The sequence below is a fragment of the Neopelma chrysocephalum genome, unplaced genomic scaffold (genome assembly GCF_003984885.1).
Source record: "Neopelma chrysocephalum unplaced genomic scaffold, ASM398488v2 Primary Assembly neopelma1_347, whole genome shotgun sequence".
NCBI lineage: Eukaryota > Metazoa > Chordata > Aves > Passeriformes > Pipridae > Neopelma > Neopelma chrysocephalum.
Genome location: NW_020898011.1, coordinates 1,350,135 through 1,369,300, shown reverse-complemented (window position 1 = coordinate 1,369,300; position 19,166 = coordinate 1,350,135). Strand labels below are relative to the sequence as shown.

The window sequence follows — 19,166 nt, the reverse complement described above, 5'->3', positions numbered from 1 at the left end:
GGAGCGACATGGGATAGTGGAAGGTGTCCCTGCCCGTGGCAGAGGGGTGGACGTAAATGATCTTTAAGGTCCCTTCCAATCCAGACCGTCCTGGGATTCGATGAAAATCAGCGCAATATTTAAAAGAAGGGTTTATGCTTTTCAATATTTATTAATTTCAAATTTCAGAAACGTGGCTGCTTTTACAAGGCTTTTTTTTTTTTTTTTTTTTTTGCGAGGTGTATTAAGTAAAAAAAGGGAGTGATGAACGGCACCGCTGCACAGTCGCCTCCTGGCACAGCTCCGTGTGTGTCATGGAATCATGGAATGGTTTGGGTTGGAAGGGACTTTAAAGCCCATCCAGTCCCGCCTCCTGCCACGAGCAGGGACACCTTCCACTAGCCCAGGTTGCTCCAAGCCCCGTCCAACCTGACCTTGGACACTTCCAGGGATGGGGCAGCCACAGCTTCTCTGGGCAACCTGTGCCAGGGCCTCACCACCCTCACAGGAAAGATTCCTTCCCAATATCCCATCTAGCCCTGCCCGTGGCCCTCAGTGCTCTGTTCTAGCTGACAAGCTGGTGACGGGTCGCCGATCGGGCTCGGCGACCTCCACGTGCTCCATGATTGTGTTTCAAACCCAATCATTCCTGGCTCGCTCCCGCAGTTCCATACCCCCCCAATCCCTGGACCTCCGTCGCCCCTCGGGCCTACACTGCCCGTGATGCCCCGCGGCGCCGCCGGAAGCGGCCCGTGCGCGGCGGCGCGCGTGCGCCGTGGCGTCGGCGGCGGTGTGTCCGTCATGGCGGCGTCCATCTCCGGCTACACCTTCAGCTCCGTGTGCTACTGCAGCGCCAACAGCAGCGCCGACCACGTACGTGCCCCGCGCCGCCAGCCCGGGGCCGCGGGGGCACCCCGGCACCGCACACCGAGCGGCGCCCGCGCTGCGGGGCTGGCGGGCCGCACCGCCGCCCGTGCGGCCCGGCCGCGGGTCACAGCGGGCGGGGGCGGCCCCACACGGGCGCGGCGGGGCGGGATGTGGGGTGTCCGGGAGGGATGTGGGGTATCCCGGCGGGATGTGGGGTGTCCGGTCTGTTCCCCCCGTGCGGGATGTGGGATACCCGCGATGTGGGGTATCCGGGTGGGATGTGGGGTGCCTGGGCGGGATTTGGGATGTCCGGCATTCTCCCCTCGGGATGTGGGATGGCAGGGCTGTTTCTTGGGATGCGGGGTGCTCGGAGTGCTCCCCGCGAAATGTGGGATGCCCGGACGGGATGTGGGGTGCCCGAGCTGCTCCCCCCAGAATGTGGGATGCCTGGGCAGGATGTAGGGTGTCTTGGCTGCTCCCCAGGATGTGGGCAGTCTGAGATGTGAGGTGTTCGGGATGTGGAGTGCCTGGGCTGCTCCCGGAGATGTGGGGTGCCCTGGATGCTTTCTGCGGGATGTGGAGTGTCCGGGGGCTGCTCCCCAAAGGATGCGGGGAGCCTGGTGACCTCCCCCCGGGATATGGGGTGTCTGGGCTTCTTCCCTGTGGGATGCAGGGTGTCCGAGTGGGATGTGGGGTGTCCGGAGCTCTGCCCTCCGGGATGTGGGATGCTAGGGGTGTTCCCTGGGATGTGGGGTGCTCGGAGTGCTCCCCCCGGGATGTGGGGGGCCCGGGATGTTCCCGGCGGGGCGGGGCTCCCGCGGGACTGGGGTTGCAGGCAGGGAACACGTGTGTAGAAGCTCCGTGGGTGGGTTTCCCGCAGCCGCGACTGACCAGCGCAGAGCTGGGGTGTTCCCGAATCCCACGGTTTTGTTGGCATGATTTTAGGCTGAGCTTGCTCTTTAGCTCTGCACCACCATCTCGGTGCTTGTGCCAAACCCACACAATTCCTGCTCATTTTGGGTAGGGATGGAGAATAAATTACTTTAATTTACCTTTAAATTAACATCTGGGTTTTATAATCTCTGTTGTTGTTCAGGGTCCAGCCCAGTCTCCACATAGAAATTTGGGTAAGGCTCTGCAGGTGTAAACTCCACTTCCCTTGGATTTGCAGGAGCAAAGGAGCCTCATGCTGAGGCCTCCTTCTCATCCCTTTGGGGCTGGGGCAGAGCCCTCCCTTCTGTAACGTGTTTCCCTTGTGTAAGTTATGTGTAGAATGTTTTTTTTGGACGAGCCATCCCTGCAGTGTTGTGAAAGGATGTTGGCAAAGCAGAAAATCAGCCTTGGTGAACCTCAGGGCAGGTTGTACCCACTGCAGCTCAGATGTGTGCTTCAGACTAAATCTTTGGTTCAACTTAAGGGCTAAGAAAGTTATAGTAAATGACTGTATGCAGTGGATTTCTTTCCATTTTTAGTCCTTTTATTTTCTTTTTGAATTGTAGGAAGGATTTCTGCTGGGAGAGGTGAGGCAAGAAGAGACCTTTAGCATTAGTGATTCACAGATCAGCAACACTGAATTTCTACAAGTGATTGGTAAGTGATGTAACTTTGAGACATTCTGAGATTGGTTTTAAGTTCTCCAGACAAAATTTCATTAAGAATCACTTGTGAGACCATCATAGAGTGTATCATATTTGCCACAGTGTCTATGTGTCCGTGGTTCTGAGGAAAGGAAACAGACCTTTGCTAGTTACAGGATTTTTGTGCATCTCCTTGTGTGAAGAAAATATTGTTTATTGAAGACATTTATCTGCGTTTCACGATGGAGAAATTACTTACTTGGCTGTTGGTCCTGCAGAGAGTTTCTCGATACAGTTGCCTAAATACAGCATGTGCTCAAAATGAAGTGAATTCATTGCTTGATTTGCTAAGACGGGAAAGGGGCAGATTTTCAGTAGAGGGTTTGGATGGACAGCTGGGAGCTGGCAACATCATAAATTGTCACAGCAAGACTGGACAAGAAATATTTGTCAGGCAATTTGTTTGACAGGCACAAGGACTCTACAGCTGATCTGTGTGAAAAGTGAAAGAAGATTGAAGCTCTTGCTGTTAAGTGTTAGTTGAATTAGATTTTTCATGCATGAGTGAGAAGCTGTTGCATGTTTTTAGCTCTTTGGTTTGTAGAAAGTAGGAAAACCCTGAAAGAAAAGGCCTTTTTGTTTCTGTATATATAACCAGATGTTAAAATATATCTAAACTTCCTAAAAACCCAAATGTGCCCATACCTGGCTTTGTGAATCCCGGATAACAAAGCAGGGTTTGCATAAAGCTCAGGTAATGCACAAACATCTTTGGATTGACTCTCAGTTATTTTTCTGACACAGAACTGATGATCTGAAGTGGTGATGGTTGTGTGCACAGCAATCCAGAAGGTTGAGTAGTTTCCTGTTCCAGTTGTTCCTAAGAGATCAAGGGTGGTAAATTGACTGAAGTGTCAATTAATTAATTAGTTAGTTGAGCTAAATTACAGAAAGTAAAGGCAGAGCATTTTTTGTGTGTGCATATAATCACTATCAGAGCACTGTCTGAGGGAAGGCAGCTGATAGCTCTGTGTGTTCAGACAAAACTGACAGAGCCAGTCACTTCTTGAAGTATTTAAAGCAGACACTGCTCTGCAGTGGTCACTGATCCTGGTTATTGTTGGCAGTGATGTCACCAGCTGCAGCCTTGGCCTGGTTTCCTAAACCAAGTGTTTGTGGTGTTAGAAATCACTCCCTTTTTAGATCACTCCTTTGACACATTATTAGTTACAGTTACTTTATGAAAATGGAAATTCCCCACCCCTTAGGTCCTCCTGGATATTTTTTTTTGTGTACCAGACTTTTACTTCAATATTTATTCGTGAACATTAACTCTTGAACTCCCAGTTCAGCTCAGGAGACTGACAGTTTTGTGGCACTGTTGTCACAGATGAGTTTTAACTTCCTTTTATCTGTAAGATCAATGGTGATGTTTGAGTATATATATGTGTATATACAGTATGCATACTATATCTATAAATAAGCCAATGTGTAAGCCTTAAATTTAGAATGTTGGCTGCTTCATGTGGTCTGAGCAGGAGGCTTGTTGCTTCCTGTTTTTCAAAACACGAGGTCTGTGGGGCAATATCATAACCCAAGGATCAAGTATGTTGTTGCAGTCAATATATTTCCTGGAAAACACTGGTCTAAGCTGCAATAATTGCACTTACTGGCTTTGTTAGCAGATTGTTTCCTGCACGATGGTGCGAAAATACTGGAGCTGATACAATTCTATAAAATTCCTAAGCAAGCAGCTCTCACAGCAGCATCCTTAGGAGTTCTTGCTAGTGAGGATGTACAGTTTCTTGGGCAGTGGGCCTGGAATGGATGCTCTGGGCCTTGTTTTGATAGACACTAAATATGCTGGGATGTTAATGTGTGCAGTCTGCTGTTCCTGGGAATTGTGATCCCAGTGTGACTCTGCTGAGATGGCAGCCCTGAGCAGCAGGTGGTGTGTCACCCTCCAGGAAGGAAGAGGCTGAACAAAGTTGTTGCTAAACACTCCGGTGGGGTTCTGCTGTGGGAGCTGGAAATATTAGTGCTACATCATCATAGAATCACAGAATCATGGAATGGTTTGGTTTGGAAGGGACCTTAAAGCCCATCTCATTCCAACCCCCTGCCATGGGCAGGGACACCTTCCACTAGCCCAGGTTACTCCAAGCACCTGAAAAAATAAGTCATGTTTGGTGTTGGAGAGATAATGGGGATTGGATTTTTACTCTTTTCTTACTCATCTCTGAGATTACTGCCATATTACAAGTTTTGCTCCTTAAATAAGCACATTAGCATTTATTGCAACCTTTTCAGTGAAAAAATGCTGCTCTGAGTTTTTAATATCTCATAGAACAGAATTATAATTTGCAGCTAAGTGTTTTGAAATGGTATTGAACCCCTTTTCTCATTATAGACTGTTTGCCTTGCCTCTTGAAACACTCCTGTGTATAACATTACAGCGATTGCCTTCCCCACCCCTTTTTTTTCTTCATTGCTGCTGTAACAAAGTGTCTGTGAATGCAAGTAAACTGTTGTGGAAAGGGATATCCAAGAGAAAAAATGCTTTTGTGAGGAGGTTACAGCTATAGTATTAAAAATTTAATTGTGTGTATTCGAGGCTCCTATATCTCTGTGTATCTGAGCAAGTGTATGTCTTATTAAAATATTTCCCTCTGTAAAATGTCAAATTATAAAGAGAAGCCAGTTTTCTGGGTATGGTGCTGTGTCATCAAGTGTTGCTGAGACATTAAGGGCAGTGTGTGGTCTGACACAAATGTTTATTTGCTCAGTAGCTGTGATGTGGAAAGTTCATGCAAGATATGCCACTGTAATTTCCCTTTGCCTTGAGCAGTTGGACATATGTCTCTTTTTTTTCTTTGTTGTTGCAGAAATCCATAACCATGAGCCTTGTTCAAAACTCTTTAGGTAAGCTTTTTTTGTTGTCTTCCTGTGTTGGATGCAGAATATAAAAATAGGGAGCTCACTGCAATGTATTAGCATTTCAAATGTCCCAGTGTTTGCTCATCTGATGGTATTACAGAAATCCATGGAAATGGCACCAACCATGACAATGAAATCATGAGATCACAGTTTTAGTAGCACTTACCTTAGGTTGGACGGGGCTTATTTCTCTATCTCCTTGAATTTCCATCTTGGGTAGCTGCTGGAGGTAGAATAGGAGTCAGTTCAAATCCTACCACTCTGATAATGAGGATGGATGTCAAAATCAATTGAAATTATTGCAGCTTTAGGTTGGCTCTGCCTGGGCCTGGTGGGTCACAGCACACCCTGGTGCCCTAACCCTTGTACCTTTTGGGGTTACCAAGTTGTTTTGTGGTTAGTTGTACTGACCTGCACCAACTAATTATTGTGAATCTTTCAGCTTTCTGGTGATTTTTGCCTTCTGATCTTCTGAACTCCAGAATTTAAATTAAATATGGGGCTAATGTATTCTATTTAACAGCTTCCATCTATTTACATGTAGATTTTCTCTGTAGTCTTCACTTGTTAAGACAGTGATGGCTTCTAAAGCGCTGTCTAGAATTCCTTTTTAGCAGGAATTCCCAATTAATCTCCTCCTGTCTTTATTTGGAGATTTCCAGCCAATTAAGAAGACACAGTAGCTTAGATATTATGATTGACAGTGGTTGCATTAAGAGAAAAGCTGCAGTCAGTCACTTGCTGGTTGATAATTACAGAGAGGGTACTCTGAAGGCAGTGATTTAAATGCTGCAGACTCCACACAGGGAGATAATATCCCAGTGTCTGGGAGGCTCTTCCTGGATCCCAGGGATGCTTTGTGCATCTCATATCCAAACGGATCACGTTCCCTGCTTCCCCCCAGCCAAGGAATGGGTTGTTAGTGCCTGAGCTGATGGAGGGAGGGGAGAAGTATCCCCTGTGTGCTGCTGCACAGGAAAAGGGTGAATCCATTCACTGCAGAGCACGAGGGAAGCTCTCACAGCTCATGCACTTTTTATCAGTACCAGAGTGTGCTGTTGGTTGTTCTGCTCCACTGACTGTAGCAGATGCTGATTTGGGCTTTTTCTGCCTTGTCCTTTTGACTTAATTGTAGCCAACGTGAGGCCTGTTGCTCATCCACTGTGTTCTTGTAAGCTGGCACTGCTGATGTTGGGTATGACAGGCTTGGTTCCAGTGCTGTTTTCTGAATGAGAAGCAAGGATTTTCAAAAGACTGATTTCTCTGTCTGTGGAGTTTTCAGATGGATGTCTTTCATTACATACTAGTTGCTCATCCTATAAAAAAATTGCTCTTATAAAGCACAGAAAGAGAAAGAATTGGATAGCTGCTACTTACCAGAATGCATAAATAAATACTGTGAACATGAATTGAAAAGATTATGCAAATAATACGTATCTCAAATTAGTAATTAGTTGTAGTCTGAATTTTCACTACAACTTGCATCTTGAAGCAAATGGTATTTCCACCCTTATTTACCAGCCAAGTACAGAGCTCAGGATTTTCTCTTGTGTTTTTTACCCCCCACATAAGAGCTGAGATCACACACCTCTAAACCAGAGTGTTTTCCTGCACTGCTTGAGGTGTTAGTGATACCAGCTCTTGGAAGAGACCAAGGACTTGGCAGGTAAGGCAGGGAGCAATCTATTTTCAAATGTTTCTCCTTTTATGATGCAGTGTGATCTGCTTAAATTTCTAAACCTGTGTGTATAGGTAGGTGTATAAATGCTTAAATCCGTTGTGCCCTCAAAATAACGACATGTCAGGGTTTGGGCCTCGGTTCTGGAAGCAGAGCCATATGGAAAGACCACAATACTTTGGATTATTGTGGCCTCTTTTGACTTCAAGGGTCCAACCACGTGAGTCTAATTGTAGGACTGGAGCTCAAGAAACTGGTTTGAAGTTGCATGTAAAATAACCCTGCTTCCCTTTCTTTTAGGCAGGGTTTTAACAATTAAAACAGTGCATTTATGTCGATAAAGGTAAAACTCTGGAAATTGCTTCATATTGTATAGAATGCCACCTATTTGAAGAATGTTCAAAGTGTAAATGATTTACTTTATGTGTAATATATGTGTCTAAACTGTGTATCTGCCTTTCTCTCTTCCTGTTTGGTTCCAGCTTTTATGATTATGCAGGCAAGGTTAACGAGGAGAGTTTGGACAGGATCCTTAAAGACCGAAGAAAAGTAAGTTGTCTCTCTTTTCCTCCTGTTCTGGTCATTAGAAAGAGTGGGTTTGGAAAACAAATGAACAGAAAAAGGTAATTAACTAGGAGAAATATTTTCTTTCATAAATCTGATGGTTTGTTTTGATCCAGGGCTTATCCTGCACAGAAGTTGGTGGATTTGTGGTGCTTAGGTTAAACCGGGGGCAATGTCTAATTTCCCTGAAGAAATGTGAAGGATTTAAGAGTAGGTCTCCAAAAGTGAAAGGCTGTATTAACCCACTCAGATTTCTGAGCTAAAAATGTGGCATAATGATTGTGTACTTTGCTGCTGAACCCACCAAAAATGCAGTTGATCTGAAAATCTGTGTGAAAGAGTTCATTTGAAGGTATTGTAATGATTTAGCCTTGTAATTGCAATCTTTGCACTGTCAATTTTAAACTGCAAAAACTCTTTCATCAGTTATGTCACAGCTTATAGATGTTTAAAGATATTGTCACAGCTTTGCATCATGGTTGTTAGTAGCACAACCAGTATTAAGAAAATTAAATTTATTAGTCCTTTGGAGAAGACTCACTCAAACCTTTTCTAATTATCCAGGAGTTATTTCAGAGGTTCTCATGAACTGATACATCACAGAGCAGAGCTGAAGGTGTGGTCCCTTATGTAGTGAAGTGGTGGAGTGAGTTTCCAGTATTGAATCCTGAATTCTGTGACCCTATAACTCTTCTCTAAAACATTACAGAGGATACTAAGTTCCCCCTCAGGAAATGAGGCAAAAAACATAATTTAAAAATGTTTGTCTCCCACTAGTTTTCACTGGAATGTTCTTTTTTTAGGATCTGCCTTACAGGGAGACTGGCAAGGTGCATAATCTGTGGGGGAAAAGTAGGCAAAACCAGAGAAAATAAAACTTGAAGTGTCATGTGACTACAGCATCACAGATTTAATGACATTAATTGTCATAATGTCAAAAAAGAAAGAAATACTGCTGTCTGGGAATAAAGACAGTCTTTTATTCTCTTTTATTAGCAAACTAAGCAGGCTTTATTACATTCAGGCTAAATAATTTAATATTTAATATTAAAAAAATTAAAAACAAAGCTTCCTGTTCTTTTATTTAACATGGGAGTTATATTGTTTTGTAGTTGATAGTCGTGTTGTAACAGGATGCTACACTTTTTGTGGTGCAAAGGTGCAAATCTCTAGGAATTCTGTTCTTTTAATAGGTGCAAATCTCTAGGAATTCAGTTTGTTTTGTTGTAATAAAGCTTTTGGCTAATTGTGATACCACAATTTTAGCAACTTTATTCTCAGAAGGTAAACCTGTATCTCTGAGTTAACACTTTTCTGATGTACTTTGATTGCAGAACGTTATTGGATGGTACAGATTTAGGAGAAACACGCAGCAGCAAATGTCATATAGAGAGCACATCATTCATAAACAGCTGACACACATCCTTGGAGTGCCTGATCTTGTCTTCCTTCTCTTCAGCTTCATTTCCACTGCAAATAACTCAACACATGCTTTAGAATATGTGCTTTTTAGACCAAACAGAAGGTGAGCCATCTCTTTATATGAGCCAAGCCTCATTTTTTGCTTCTTACTGCTATTCTTCAAGCTATTTAAAAGTTTGTACAATTATATCTAAATTATATGTTTGTCTAATAATATCTTGGGGTACACTTGTTAGTGTAACAAGCCACCACTTGTTAGTGATGGCAGCTTTTTTCCCTGTGCAAATAATTTATGAGTTAAAGTTGGGGTGAGCAAAAATTCTTTTCAGACTTTAAATCATCAAACAAACAAAAAATATATTTTAAGAGATATCAGATGTCAGTACCATGTTTCTTATAGTGGACCTGAATGTGTCTGTGGTAGTTCAAGTGCACATTTCAAAGGTTCTAAGAGGTGTGGAGGTAGGAATTTTTGATCCTGCATTTACTTTGAACACAACCTGTAATATTTAGCAGCCTTTATAACAAACCTAATGCAGAAGCTTTAAAATGAGAAGAGTTGTGATCATCAGAGAGCTGGGATAATATAAGGCTATTGTAAGGGATCTTTTGCAAATGAATTAAGAAGTCTTTCTAAACTCTCTCTACAGGTATAATCAAAGGGTGTCGCTTACTATTCCTAATCTAGGCAACACTAGTCAACAGGAATACAAAGTTTCTTCAGTGCCAAATACTTCTCAGAATTATGCCAAAGTTATCAAGGAACACGGGTAAGGATTTTTCCTTTAAAATGAATTCGTCATCCAGCTCCACATCCTGTACCTCCCAAAGAATACTACAAGGAAAAAACTAGTTCAGGAGAAGAATGCTCAGTTCCTACTGTGCTTTTTTCCTGCTTAAAACTGAATCTTTCAGGGAACTCGGTGCCCTCCTCAGAAAAGCAGAATTGGTGTGGCCAGTCCATGCTCTGGGCCTTCTGGCTGGAAACTTCTGGTTTGATTTCCACCCACCATCCACCTCCCCAAGGAATTCTGTGTGCAAGCTGAATTTAAAACTTGAACTCTGACTCGGAAGTCTTGTTGTTTTTCTTAAGAATTTTTACTTACATGCTGTAAATGCCAAGTAGCTTTTCTGGCTGTTAACAGTGAAATTATACAAGCTTAAAGATTTCTGCATAAGTTTAATCTCATTCAATGAGACTTTGTTGTTTCAGAAGTAATTTTGTTATTGAATATGCTGCTGTCCAACTGATCTTGACAGTATTGTACGTTTTTAGCAATATACTATTGCTAAAATAGCATATTTAGCAATAAAATACATTTTAGAAATACAGTGAAAGGCTGCTTAACAGCAATTCAAAGACAGCATGAGCTAGGAACCTGTGTTGTCTTTTCTAACTAATGATTTCTGCTTTGCTTGCTTTTTTTAGTACTGATTTTTTTGACAAAGATGGAGTGATGAAGGACATCAGGGCTATCTATCAGGTTTATAATGCACTTCAGGAAAAAGTACAGGTAACATCCTTTACTTCATATTGGTCAATATGTCTGTGGCATCTTTTATTCATCCTTTGGTTAAACCAGGAGTGGAGGGGATGGAGATTTTTAGAGCTCATAAAGAATTATCATGAACTGTAGGAAAATCAGTCTGATTTTAATAATGAAATATGTCCATTTCTATTTAATGTGTGCACTTCCAGTCTGTAAAAGTGGTTGGTATGAATATCATCAATTCTTTCTCTTTTTCAAGTAAATGATTCAATACTTAGGGATTTCTGGAAGGTGTTAGTTATTTTTAAGAGTATGCATTGAAGAGAAGCCTTGCTGAATGCTGTAGGGATTTGCAGAGGTTTAAAAATGACTTCTGGGTATGAAACATCAGCAGAGCTCCATCTGTTAGTTAAAACTTGTGTGGAGCATGAGTGAATCCTGCTCCAAATGTGCCAAAGCATCTGAAAGTGCCTGGAGTGTCAGATCTACTCAATGTGTGCCTGTCAGTTCACAGCTTGTCCTGTGTGAAGAGCAGCGTGGCTGTGCTGCCCCAGGAGCTCACACAGCTGCTAATTGTGCTGCAGTCACAGCTTGTTCCCAGGCTTTCCCTCTGCATCTGCCCTGGGGGGATTTGTGTCTCTGCTCCAGCTCAGCTCTGCTGGTCTGCTCATGGAGCAGGGAACGAGGCAGCAATCCCTGCAACCATCCCCTGGCCCTGCCTGCACAGGGGAGCTGCTCTTTCTCAGTGGGAAGTTGCTGCTTCCCAGCCTGCCTTGTGAGGTGGGTAAGGCACACACAGGGAAACTTCAGAGGATAGAAAAATTTATCTTCAGAGCTCTATTTCATTAGCTCCTGGCATTATTTGTAACACTGCTTATGCCAAGAGCGCGTATATCCTTTATGCTCCTGCTGTTGTTTGAATTACTGGGTCTGGAAATGGAAATGGAAATGGGGTTGTTTAGCCTGGAGAAAAAGAGGCTCAGGGGGACCTTATTGCTCTCTACAACCACCTGAAAGGAGATTGGAGCCAGGTGGGGGTTGGGCTCTGCTCCCAGGGAACAAGGGACATGACAAGAGGAAAGTGCTTCGAGCTGCACCAGGAGATGTTCAGACAGGGTATTAGAAAGTGGTTTTTCACAGGAGTGTGTTGGCACAAGCTGTCCAGGGAAGTGGTGAAATCTCCATCCCTGGAAGTGTTCAAAAACACGTGGATGCCCTTGGTTTAGAGGTGAACATGGTGGTGGTGCTGGGTTGATGGTCTCAATGATCTTAAATGTCTTTTCCAACCATAACAATTTCACAATTCTCTGATCACCAGGGAGTTGTTTTCCTACCTTTTAGAATTTTAACTGTTGTATGTCACTGTGTAAATCATGTACAAGGTTTAGAGAGCTTAAAACTAATTTTGGCACTGGCTGACTTGAGGAACTTTTACCTTTGAAGTGACTGTCTCACAGAGAATGTTACAGGACTGGAAATCATTTTTCTGGTTAAGCAGCTTAGACATATATTTGCATTATTCCCCAATTAAACTTCTAAAAATTAGATACAGAATGGAAAGCATAGTTCATGTTTTTCAGTTCTGCAGGTAAGGCCACTAAGAGTCACCTTTTGAAGAAGAAACAGCTTTTAGGGTTGTGTACTCTTCAAAACTGATCGTGGTTAATGATAATGACCAATACATTGAATCACAGAATGGTTTGGGTTGGAAGAGACCTTCATGATCATCTTGTTCCACCCCCTGCCATGGTCAGGGACACCTTCCACTAGCCCAGGTTGCTCCAAGCCCCATCCAGCCTGGCCTTGAACACTTCCAGGATGGGACACTTACTAACTTTAGACCTTATTACAAATCCTCTGTAATGATGAATTATTTGGAAATGCTTTTCCTGTAATGCAGCAGTTGGGAATTGGCAACAGCCAGTAAAGAAAACGATCTTGAGCTTAAATATCACACTCTGATACAGTGAAGTCCTGCTTTTAGTTTTGTGCTTTTAGTGGCTTCCTGTCTAGTAGGAGCTTTATTAATGTTCTCATGAAAGTATTTCCTATATTTTTGCACAGTCGTAGCATATCTTATGTTTTTCTCCCAGGCAGTATGTATAGATGTAGAAAAAAGTGAACGAGTTGTTGAATCTTTTCAAGCTGATGTAAACAAGTTAAAAAGGCAAATCGCACAGAAGAAGAATGAAAAAGAACAAGAAATAAGTAAGTTGCCTTTAAATTACTTTTTTTTTTTCAGAAGCAGATGCTGTAAGTACAAAAGGTTTTGTAGAGTTAAAATATTTCTTTTTATTCCTGATAACTCATGGGAAAAAAGTCCCATTGGGAAGTGTATATGATGGCATTACGTTGCATGACACCTGAACTGTGAAAGTGAAATACTGCAGGTATTTCTGTGGAGTCATCCAGTGCTAGCAAGCTTAAAATATAGGAGAGAGACAACACCGTAGAGAAAGAATGAGAAAGTCATTTCTGGAAATAACACAGGAAAAGAACAGCTGTAGGAAAGGAAAAGTGGAAAAAACAAATCTAAACACTGGAGAGACTCCTGTTGCAGGAAAGAAACAGGGTAATGTGTTTACAGAACAGGAGCTATCCATGGTTTTACAAAATCTTCATTCCCTTTCCCACTCTTCATTCCCACTCCCATTTGCTGTCTTAGTGGTGAACATGTTTAGCATTGAAATACCACTTTTCAGTGTTGAACTAAATCTTTTTAGGTGTTTGTTCATCTCTTTCTGCTGCTCCATAATTTCCTGAATCAGTAAGACTTGTGTGAGCATATTTGCCTGGTTGCCACACTGTTCCTCCTGCCTAAAAATTGAGTGTCACCTCAGCAGACTTTTGTTTAGGAGTAGATAAGTTTTGTGGAGAGCTCGGACCTTTCCAAGGAGACATTGCTGATCCAACTTAATTTGTGAGTGCAAGGGAAGACCGAAGGTAGAGAGTAGAAGCAGAGAGAATAGCCAAATGGGAAGTAAGATTAAAACCCAAGTAATTAATAAGCAAATTACGTATTTCAGCTACCACTGCCTCTTTTTTCTTTTTGAAGAGATAAGCAAATAACCAAATTTCATCATTTTAGCTACAAGATGGCTTTTATTACTTGTGTGTCCTGTTACCTAAAGCTGTGTCTGACACTGAAAGATGGTTTAGGTGGGTGAACACCCTAAACTCTGCAGTGGCCCTGCTGCTGCCATGAGTGGATATTTTTTATTTTCTCCAAACAGCAAGGTACTGTTATCACATGAGCATTTCAGAGCATGGTTTGATCTGTCAGCCCAGGTTCTCCTTCCTCTGAACCCCAGAGATAAGGTAAAAGATCCAGAATTAGCTCCAGACCATTTAAAAGATGGAAGTGCATGAGTCACTGCTGTTTCCTGCTTGGCTGTAGATGAAGCAAGCAGGGAACTGCTACTATGGAGAAGTAGAGGTGGGTATTTAGTGTGCCTGGAGCTGATCCAGTTATGTGGAAAAGCTGGGGGAGGAGGAGGAGGAAGAGCAGTCTGTGCTTGCCTCTAGGTACTACCAGTGAGATGCAAATGCTGGACTGAGAATTCACCCAGAGCAGATAATCATGTGAGAGGGCTGAAACAAGAAAACATGGAGCTTGTAACTCTGCAATATTTTTGGATGTGAGTAGTTAAATGCTGAATCTGGCCTTGTGTTCTCTCCCTTGCTCAATATCGGGAGAATTTCCTTGGTTTCACTGAGTTAAATATTCCAGTTAATCATTCTCCGGGCTGGAGGAAGAGGGAGCATTTGATTCCAATTCCTGCAGTAGTGTTGTGTGAAAGCTTGTTATTCTTACAAACTTTTGTTTAACAGGCTGTGACTTTACACTCCAGCATAAAAGTCAGTTGAGACTTTATTTGCCAGATCAGTGAAGTAGTTCTGTACACGTGACGTGTTCCAGGGTATGGTGAGTGCTGTGCACTTCCCAGGTGCCAGGAAATCTCCCACTGCAGTTCTCACATTGTGGCCCAAAAATGGAATGCTGTTACACAGCCACTGGAGGGAATATGCACCTTTTATTCCTAAGGGACATCTCATTGACTTGATGAAAGGAACTCTTCACCCTTCATTTGTGTTCTTTCCAGAAATGTGGTGTTACAGTAAGTAGAGCTGATCCTATTTTGGCTGTCACTTTACCTATCCCAGTGTCAGTTCTGACAGGTGTCTGGAGGTTAATAACCACTTAGAAACCAGTCAAAAACTTCAGTCTCTCCCAGTGCTTAACAACACTTCCTGCCAGGAAGTTTTTCCTTGTGTCTAATGTACATAACTTACCTTTCCACAGCAGCCTCTTAGGCACGTTTGAAGAGTGAAACTGTTTCCTCAAGTCTTCCCTTCTGATCCCTGTGATTGCAGCCTTTCCTCTTAGGTCATGATTTTTAGATCTCTAATGAGTCCTTTCCTTGGAGTCTCCAGTTTTTCCCTATTTTTTAAACTGTGGTGTTCAAAATTAGGTATATTCCAGTTGTATTCTTGGCCACTGCAGTGAAATAATACATACCTGTATCTCAACAGCTGAACACACTTCATGCATGTTGATATTTATAGTTTACTTAGATCAAGTGTTTCTTTTCTGCAGAGGGATGCAACTGTTCCTCATTTTGTATGGTTTTGCAGTTCATTATTCCTGTGCACATCTTCCTTAAAATATTTGCCAAATGATCTCATTTAAGATGACCTTTACATTCCTGTTCTGATAACCCTGTCACACCTGCAGCTATAATTCCATCACTCAGGTTTTTAATGAGAGTACGGTTTTTAAAATAATAATTTGAGGGAAGAAAACAAGGTAATTTCTTTGCAGGTGTTCATGAGATTGTCCCCAAGCACAAGGGGCATTGGAAGAGAAAGTAGAAAGTGATATTTTTAAGATGGAACATCAGAAATCAGTTATCACAGATGAAAAGTGAGTCGAGCTTTGAGTACTGAGTAAGACACAGGTGGAGAGGAGCAGCCACGATGAGCCCTAACTGAGGTTACTGTGCTCTTGGATGTGAGAAGGAACAAAAATGCAGAGGAAAGATGAGGTGGAAACAGCAACAGGCTGTGGAAACATCCCGTAGCTGTGCTTTTTGGGAGCTTAAACTGGAGGAAATGAACTGTACAGGATGACTGTGCACATGAAAATGTAGCACGCCTGCACTTGGGTAGTTTATTTGCTTTCTGACACATTTTGTTTTTGAAATAGGATCACTGGGATAATTGGACTGTGCTGATACTGATGAGTTCCATGGCTGCACTGCTAAATTTAGGGCAGTTTGTCACGCTCCAAGAGTAGGATATAGCAATAAGCAGGATTTGATGTGATGGTCAGGGATAGTGTACTGATGACTATATAAGACAAAAATCAGAATTAGGAAAGATGAGTAATGGAGACTGAGAGGACAAAATCAAGTGCTGGAGTTGGAAAGCAATGCCAGGGATGAACATTTAATAGCAACCAGAAAGAAAGCAGAGAGGACAGTGCTGTGTGGTGATCACAACTCGGGTACCTGAAGCACATTGCCAAGAAAGCATTAAGTACCCCCGTGTTCTTTGTTTTGTAGGAATGCAGCAAGCAATTTTAAGCAGGCAAATGCCAACAGATAACTTGGAACCCATGTTTGTTCCCCGAATGTCCTACACTGGGTTTGCTGTGGAAGGCTGCACACTGGAAGATTCGGATGTCTCCGATCCTCCCCCTCCCTACTCCGATTTCAACGCAACCAGCCAGGACAGCGCTGCCGGCCCCGGGCTCCTGGACAGCAGTGTCTTCATGCCTCGGCCTCAAGCAGTAGGTTCTTCCAGTTATGTGTCCACAAATGCAGGATTGAAATATTCTGGTAATGGAGCATCCATGCCATCTTCCCAAAGAGCGGTCGGTGACAATGTTGACGAATCAGAAGACAGTGATTATGAGAATTTGCTTGAACCCACAGAGTCCTCTGACAGTGAATACTCACAGACAAGGGATTCACGGCCTCCAGCACATCCCGATGGTGATTCCAGGAACACTCAAACTTCTCAGATTTGATGGGGGGGAAAAACAAATGAATCCACCTGACACTGTTTTTTCATAATTGTTACCGAGAGACTTTGGGGATTTAACCTGGAGGAGATGAACTACACAGGATTACTGTGCACACAAAATGTAGAAGACTTGCACTAGATGGTTTATTCACCTTGTGATACATTTTGCAAGTTTTATAATGGAATCATTAGGATAATCAAGTTGTACTAATACTGATGAGGTTCATGGATGTACTGGTAAATTTAGGCAAAATGAAATTTATAGAGATCTTGTAGCTTTTGTTGCCATATTTTCTTTAAGACAATAAATTGGGATGTAGTAACTAAGCACAGTTAGTCTACAGATAATGTTCTCAAATCAAAACTTACCTCTTGCACTATCATGCCTTGAATTTTAATTTTTGAAAGGGAATAAATATATCAGCCGCCTTCAAAATAGCTTTCGATGGTAAGCCAAATTGGCCTTTGCAAGCAGAGAAATTTTGATAATTCTGAGAAGCCTGATTGGAAAAGATGTGGTCAACCTTCTTCTGTGGGCATGCTCTTATCAGAGGAGGGCTTTGGTTCGACCTTTTTTACAAGCAGAATGTGTCTCACTTCAACTGATGGTTGCCTTTTTTTCTGTAAAGGTTGTGGGGGGGGGGGAGTTGGGATGCCTGGTAAATCATCCAAATGAATGTCATAAATATAATTATTCTGGTCTCACTGGGTTTACAATGACTTTACGCCACACTGGCCTCATTTATTGTCTCATTGGTTATTTTAGTATAAATACAAAGTGCACATGCAGGAGTAAATGACCGACAGAAGTAGTAAATTCCATCATGATTGGACTTTGGAGTCTGCAAATTGCAAACATCAGAGACTGCTTCTTGCATTTTATTTGCATCTGAGTATTGGATTTACGCTTCTAGATGAGTTTTTTATGTATTAAATAGGGGGATAGGGTAGAAGATTGTTTGGAGAGTCCCCTGGGTTTATTACCTCTTTTCCTCTGGGTGAAACGTGTAAATGATTATTTTAAATTGAATTACAGCTCTTGTCAGAAAACTGCCGTTTGGGATAAATGAAGTGTGGTATATTTAGAGAATTTCATGTTTGGATGCACTTACTTTTATTTAAATACTGCTTGTATGCTAACGTTGCCCAAAATATGTGAAATTGTGCCACTAAGAAGTTTGTATTATTGGACTTTATCCCTGATGTGTAAATGAGAAAATACACATTTTAAGATGAGGTTATCTGCAGCATTTATCACTTGAGGTGTCAGTAACCACTTCCTTGGTTTACACCCAGAACAGCAAAGCAGTCGCTTAAAAATTTCAAATCTATCAGGTTTAGACACTGAAATTTTAGTCCTTTGGATCGTATCTGTAGGCAAAAGTCTGTTCATTGCCTTCTCCTGACCTGTACTAAATTAAGCAAAATAACTTTGGGGAAAAACGAGATGTTAAAATTGCCACTCTTCCACCGAGTGTTTCCACCTTTAAACATCCAGTGCTCTGGTTTTAACTATTTTACATTATTCTCATTAGCCTTAACTTGATGGATTTTGCTTTGGAGTGTTGCAGTCCATGGCACAGAGACCTTGCTCTGGAGTTTATACCTCTGGCTCAGGTATAAACGTGTCGCTGTTGGAATCAGAATTGACAGGTTGGCAGCCACCGTCTTTTACTTTTATTCCGTACAGAAACCTGCAAAATGTACATCTCTGACAAAGCAGTTAAATGTGACAATAAAATCTTATTTAATCCTGTAGCATAGATTTTAATACTTGTCCAGTTCCACTTTAGTGAAAGAACTCACTGGGCTACAGACATGCAGCTCAAAAGTGGGGGTTTGTTAAGGCTGCTCTGTCTGGGGGACTGAGGGGGAGAGGGCAGCACTATGCCATGTGTGTTCCATGTTTATGTTGATACCAGATCCTTGAATTCTGGGGGTTTTATACCAAAAACTGCCTTGGTTTTACATACAACATGTAGGTGATCTGTGGTGGAACATGTGTGTCATCCAGCCCTGTAGCCAGTGCCCATCTGCAGGTATTTTCATTTACTCATAAAAACAAAGGGTATGGGTTTATTTATATATATTTTTTTTTTAAATTCAGGTAATATCCTGGCAGAAGTACACGTGAGTGGACTTTGCAGTTTTCATTACAGTCCTGCTAAATATAACAGTGTGGGGTTGTGATCTGCCTGAAGGCAACAGGGAGCAGCTTTAGTCATAAAACTGGAGCTTCACACCCGTGAAAAACAGTTTTCCACATGTGACTCATGGACAGTCTCTCCTGGTGATTCCCAGGAGCACAAAGCCCAGCAGCAGGGCCTGCAGCCGTGTCCTCTCACTAACAGGGAGGCAGCACTGAGGAAAAGCTACTGAAAACTGGCATCTGGGCCCTTCAGTTCCTAGTCCTGGAGTTTTCCTGGTGCAGCGAAATATTTTTCGTTTTAGTGCTGTGAGAAACCTGGAATTGCTGTTTATTTCCAAATTTACTTTGATTCCCCCTCTGATTGTTTATAGTAGAAGAAGAGGAATGTACCATATGGAGAGACTCAGTGAGTTAGAGCTCTCACATATGCTTACAAAAGGAAGCATCACCAAATATTTCTGAAATTAGCTTGGATT

General features: G+C 42.5%; 1 protein-coding gene across 1 annotated transcript; it reads left to right on the top strand.

Moving 5' to 3' along the window:
* Positions 1-750: 750 nt before the first annotated feature.
* Positions 751-18,299, top strand: ABRAXAS2 (abraxas 2, BRISC complex subunit). The gene is made up of 9 exons (XM_027705645.1): positions 751-852; positions 2,346-2,436; positions 5,309-5,345; positions 7,521-7,587; positions 8,937-9,127; positions 9,675-9,794; positions 10,454-10,538; positions 12,608-12,722; positions 16,079-18,299. The coding sequence occupies exons 1-9, from the start codon at positions 781-783 to the stop codon at positions 16,543-16,545; spliced, it is 1,245 nt and encodes a 414-aa protein (XP_027561446.1). The 5' UTR covers positions 751-780; the 3' UTR covers positions 16,546-18,299.
* The last annotated feature ends 867 nt before the right edge of the window (positions 18,300-19,166 follow it).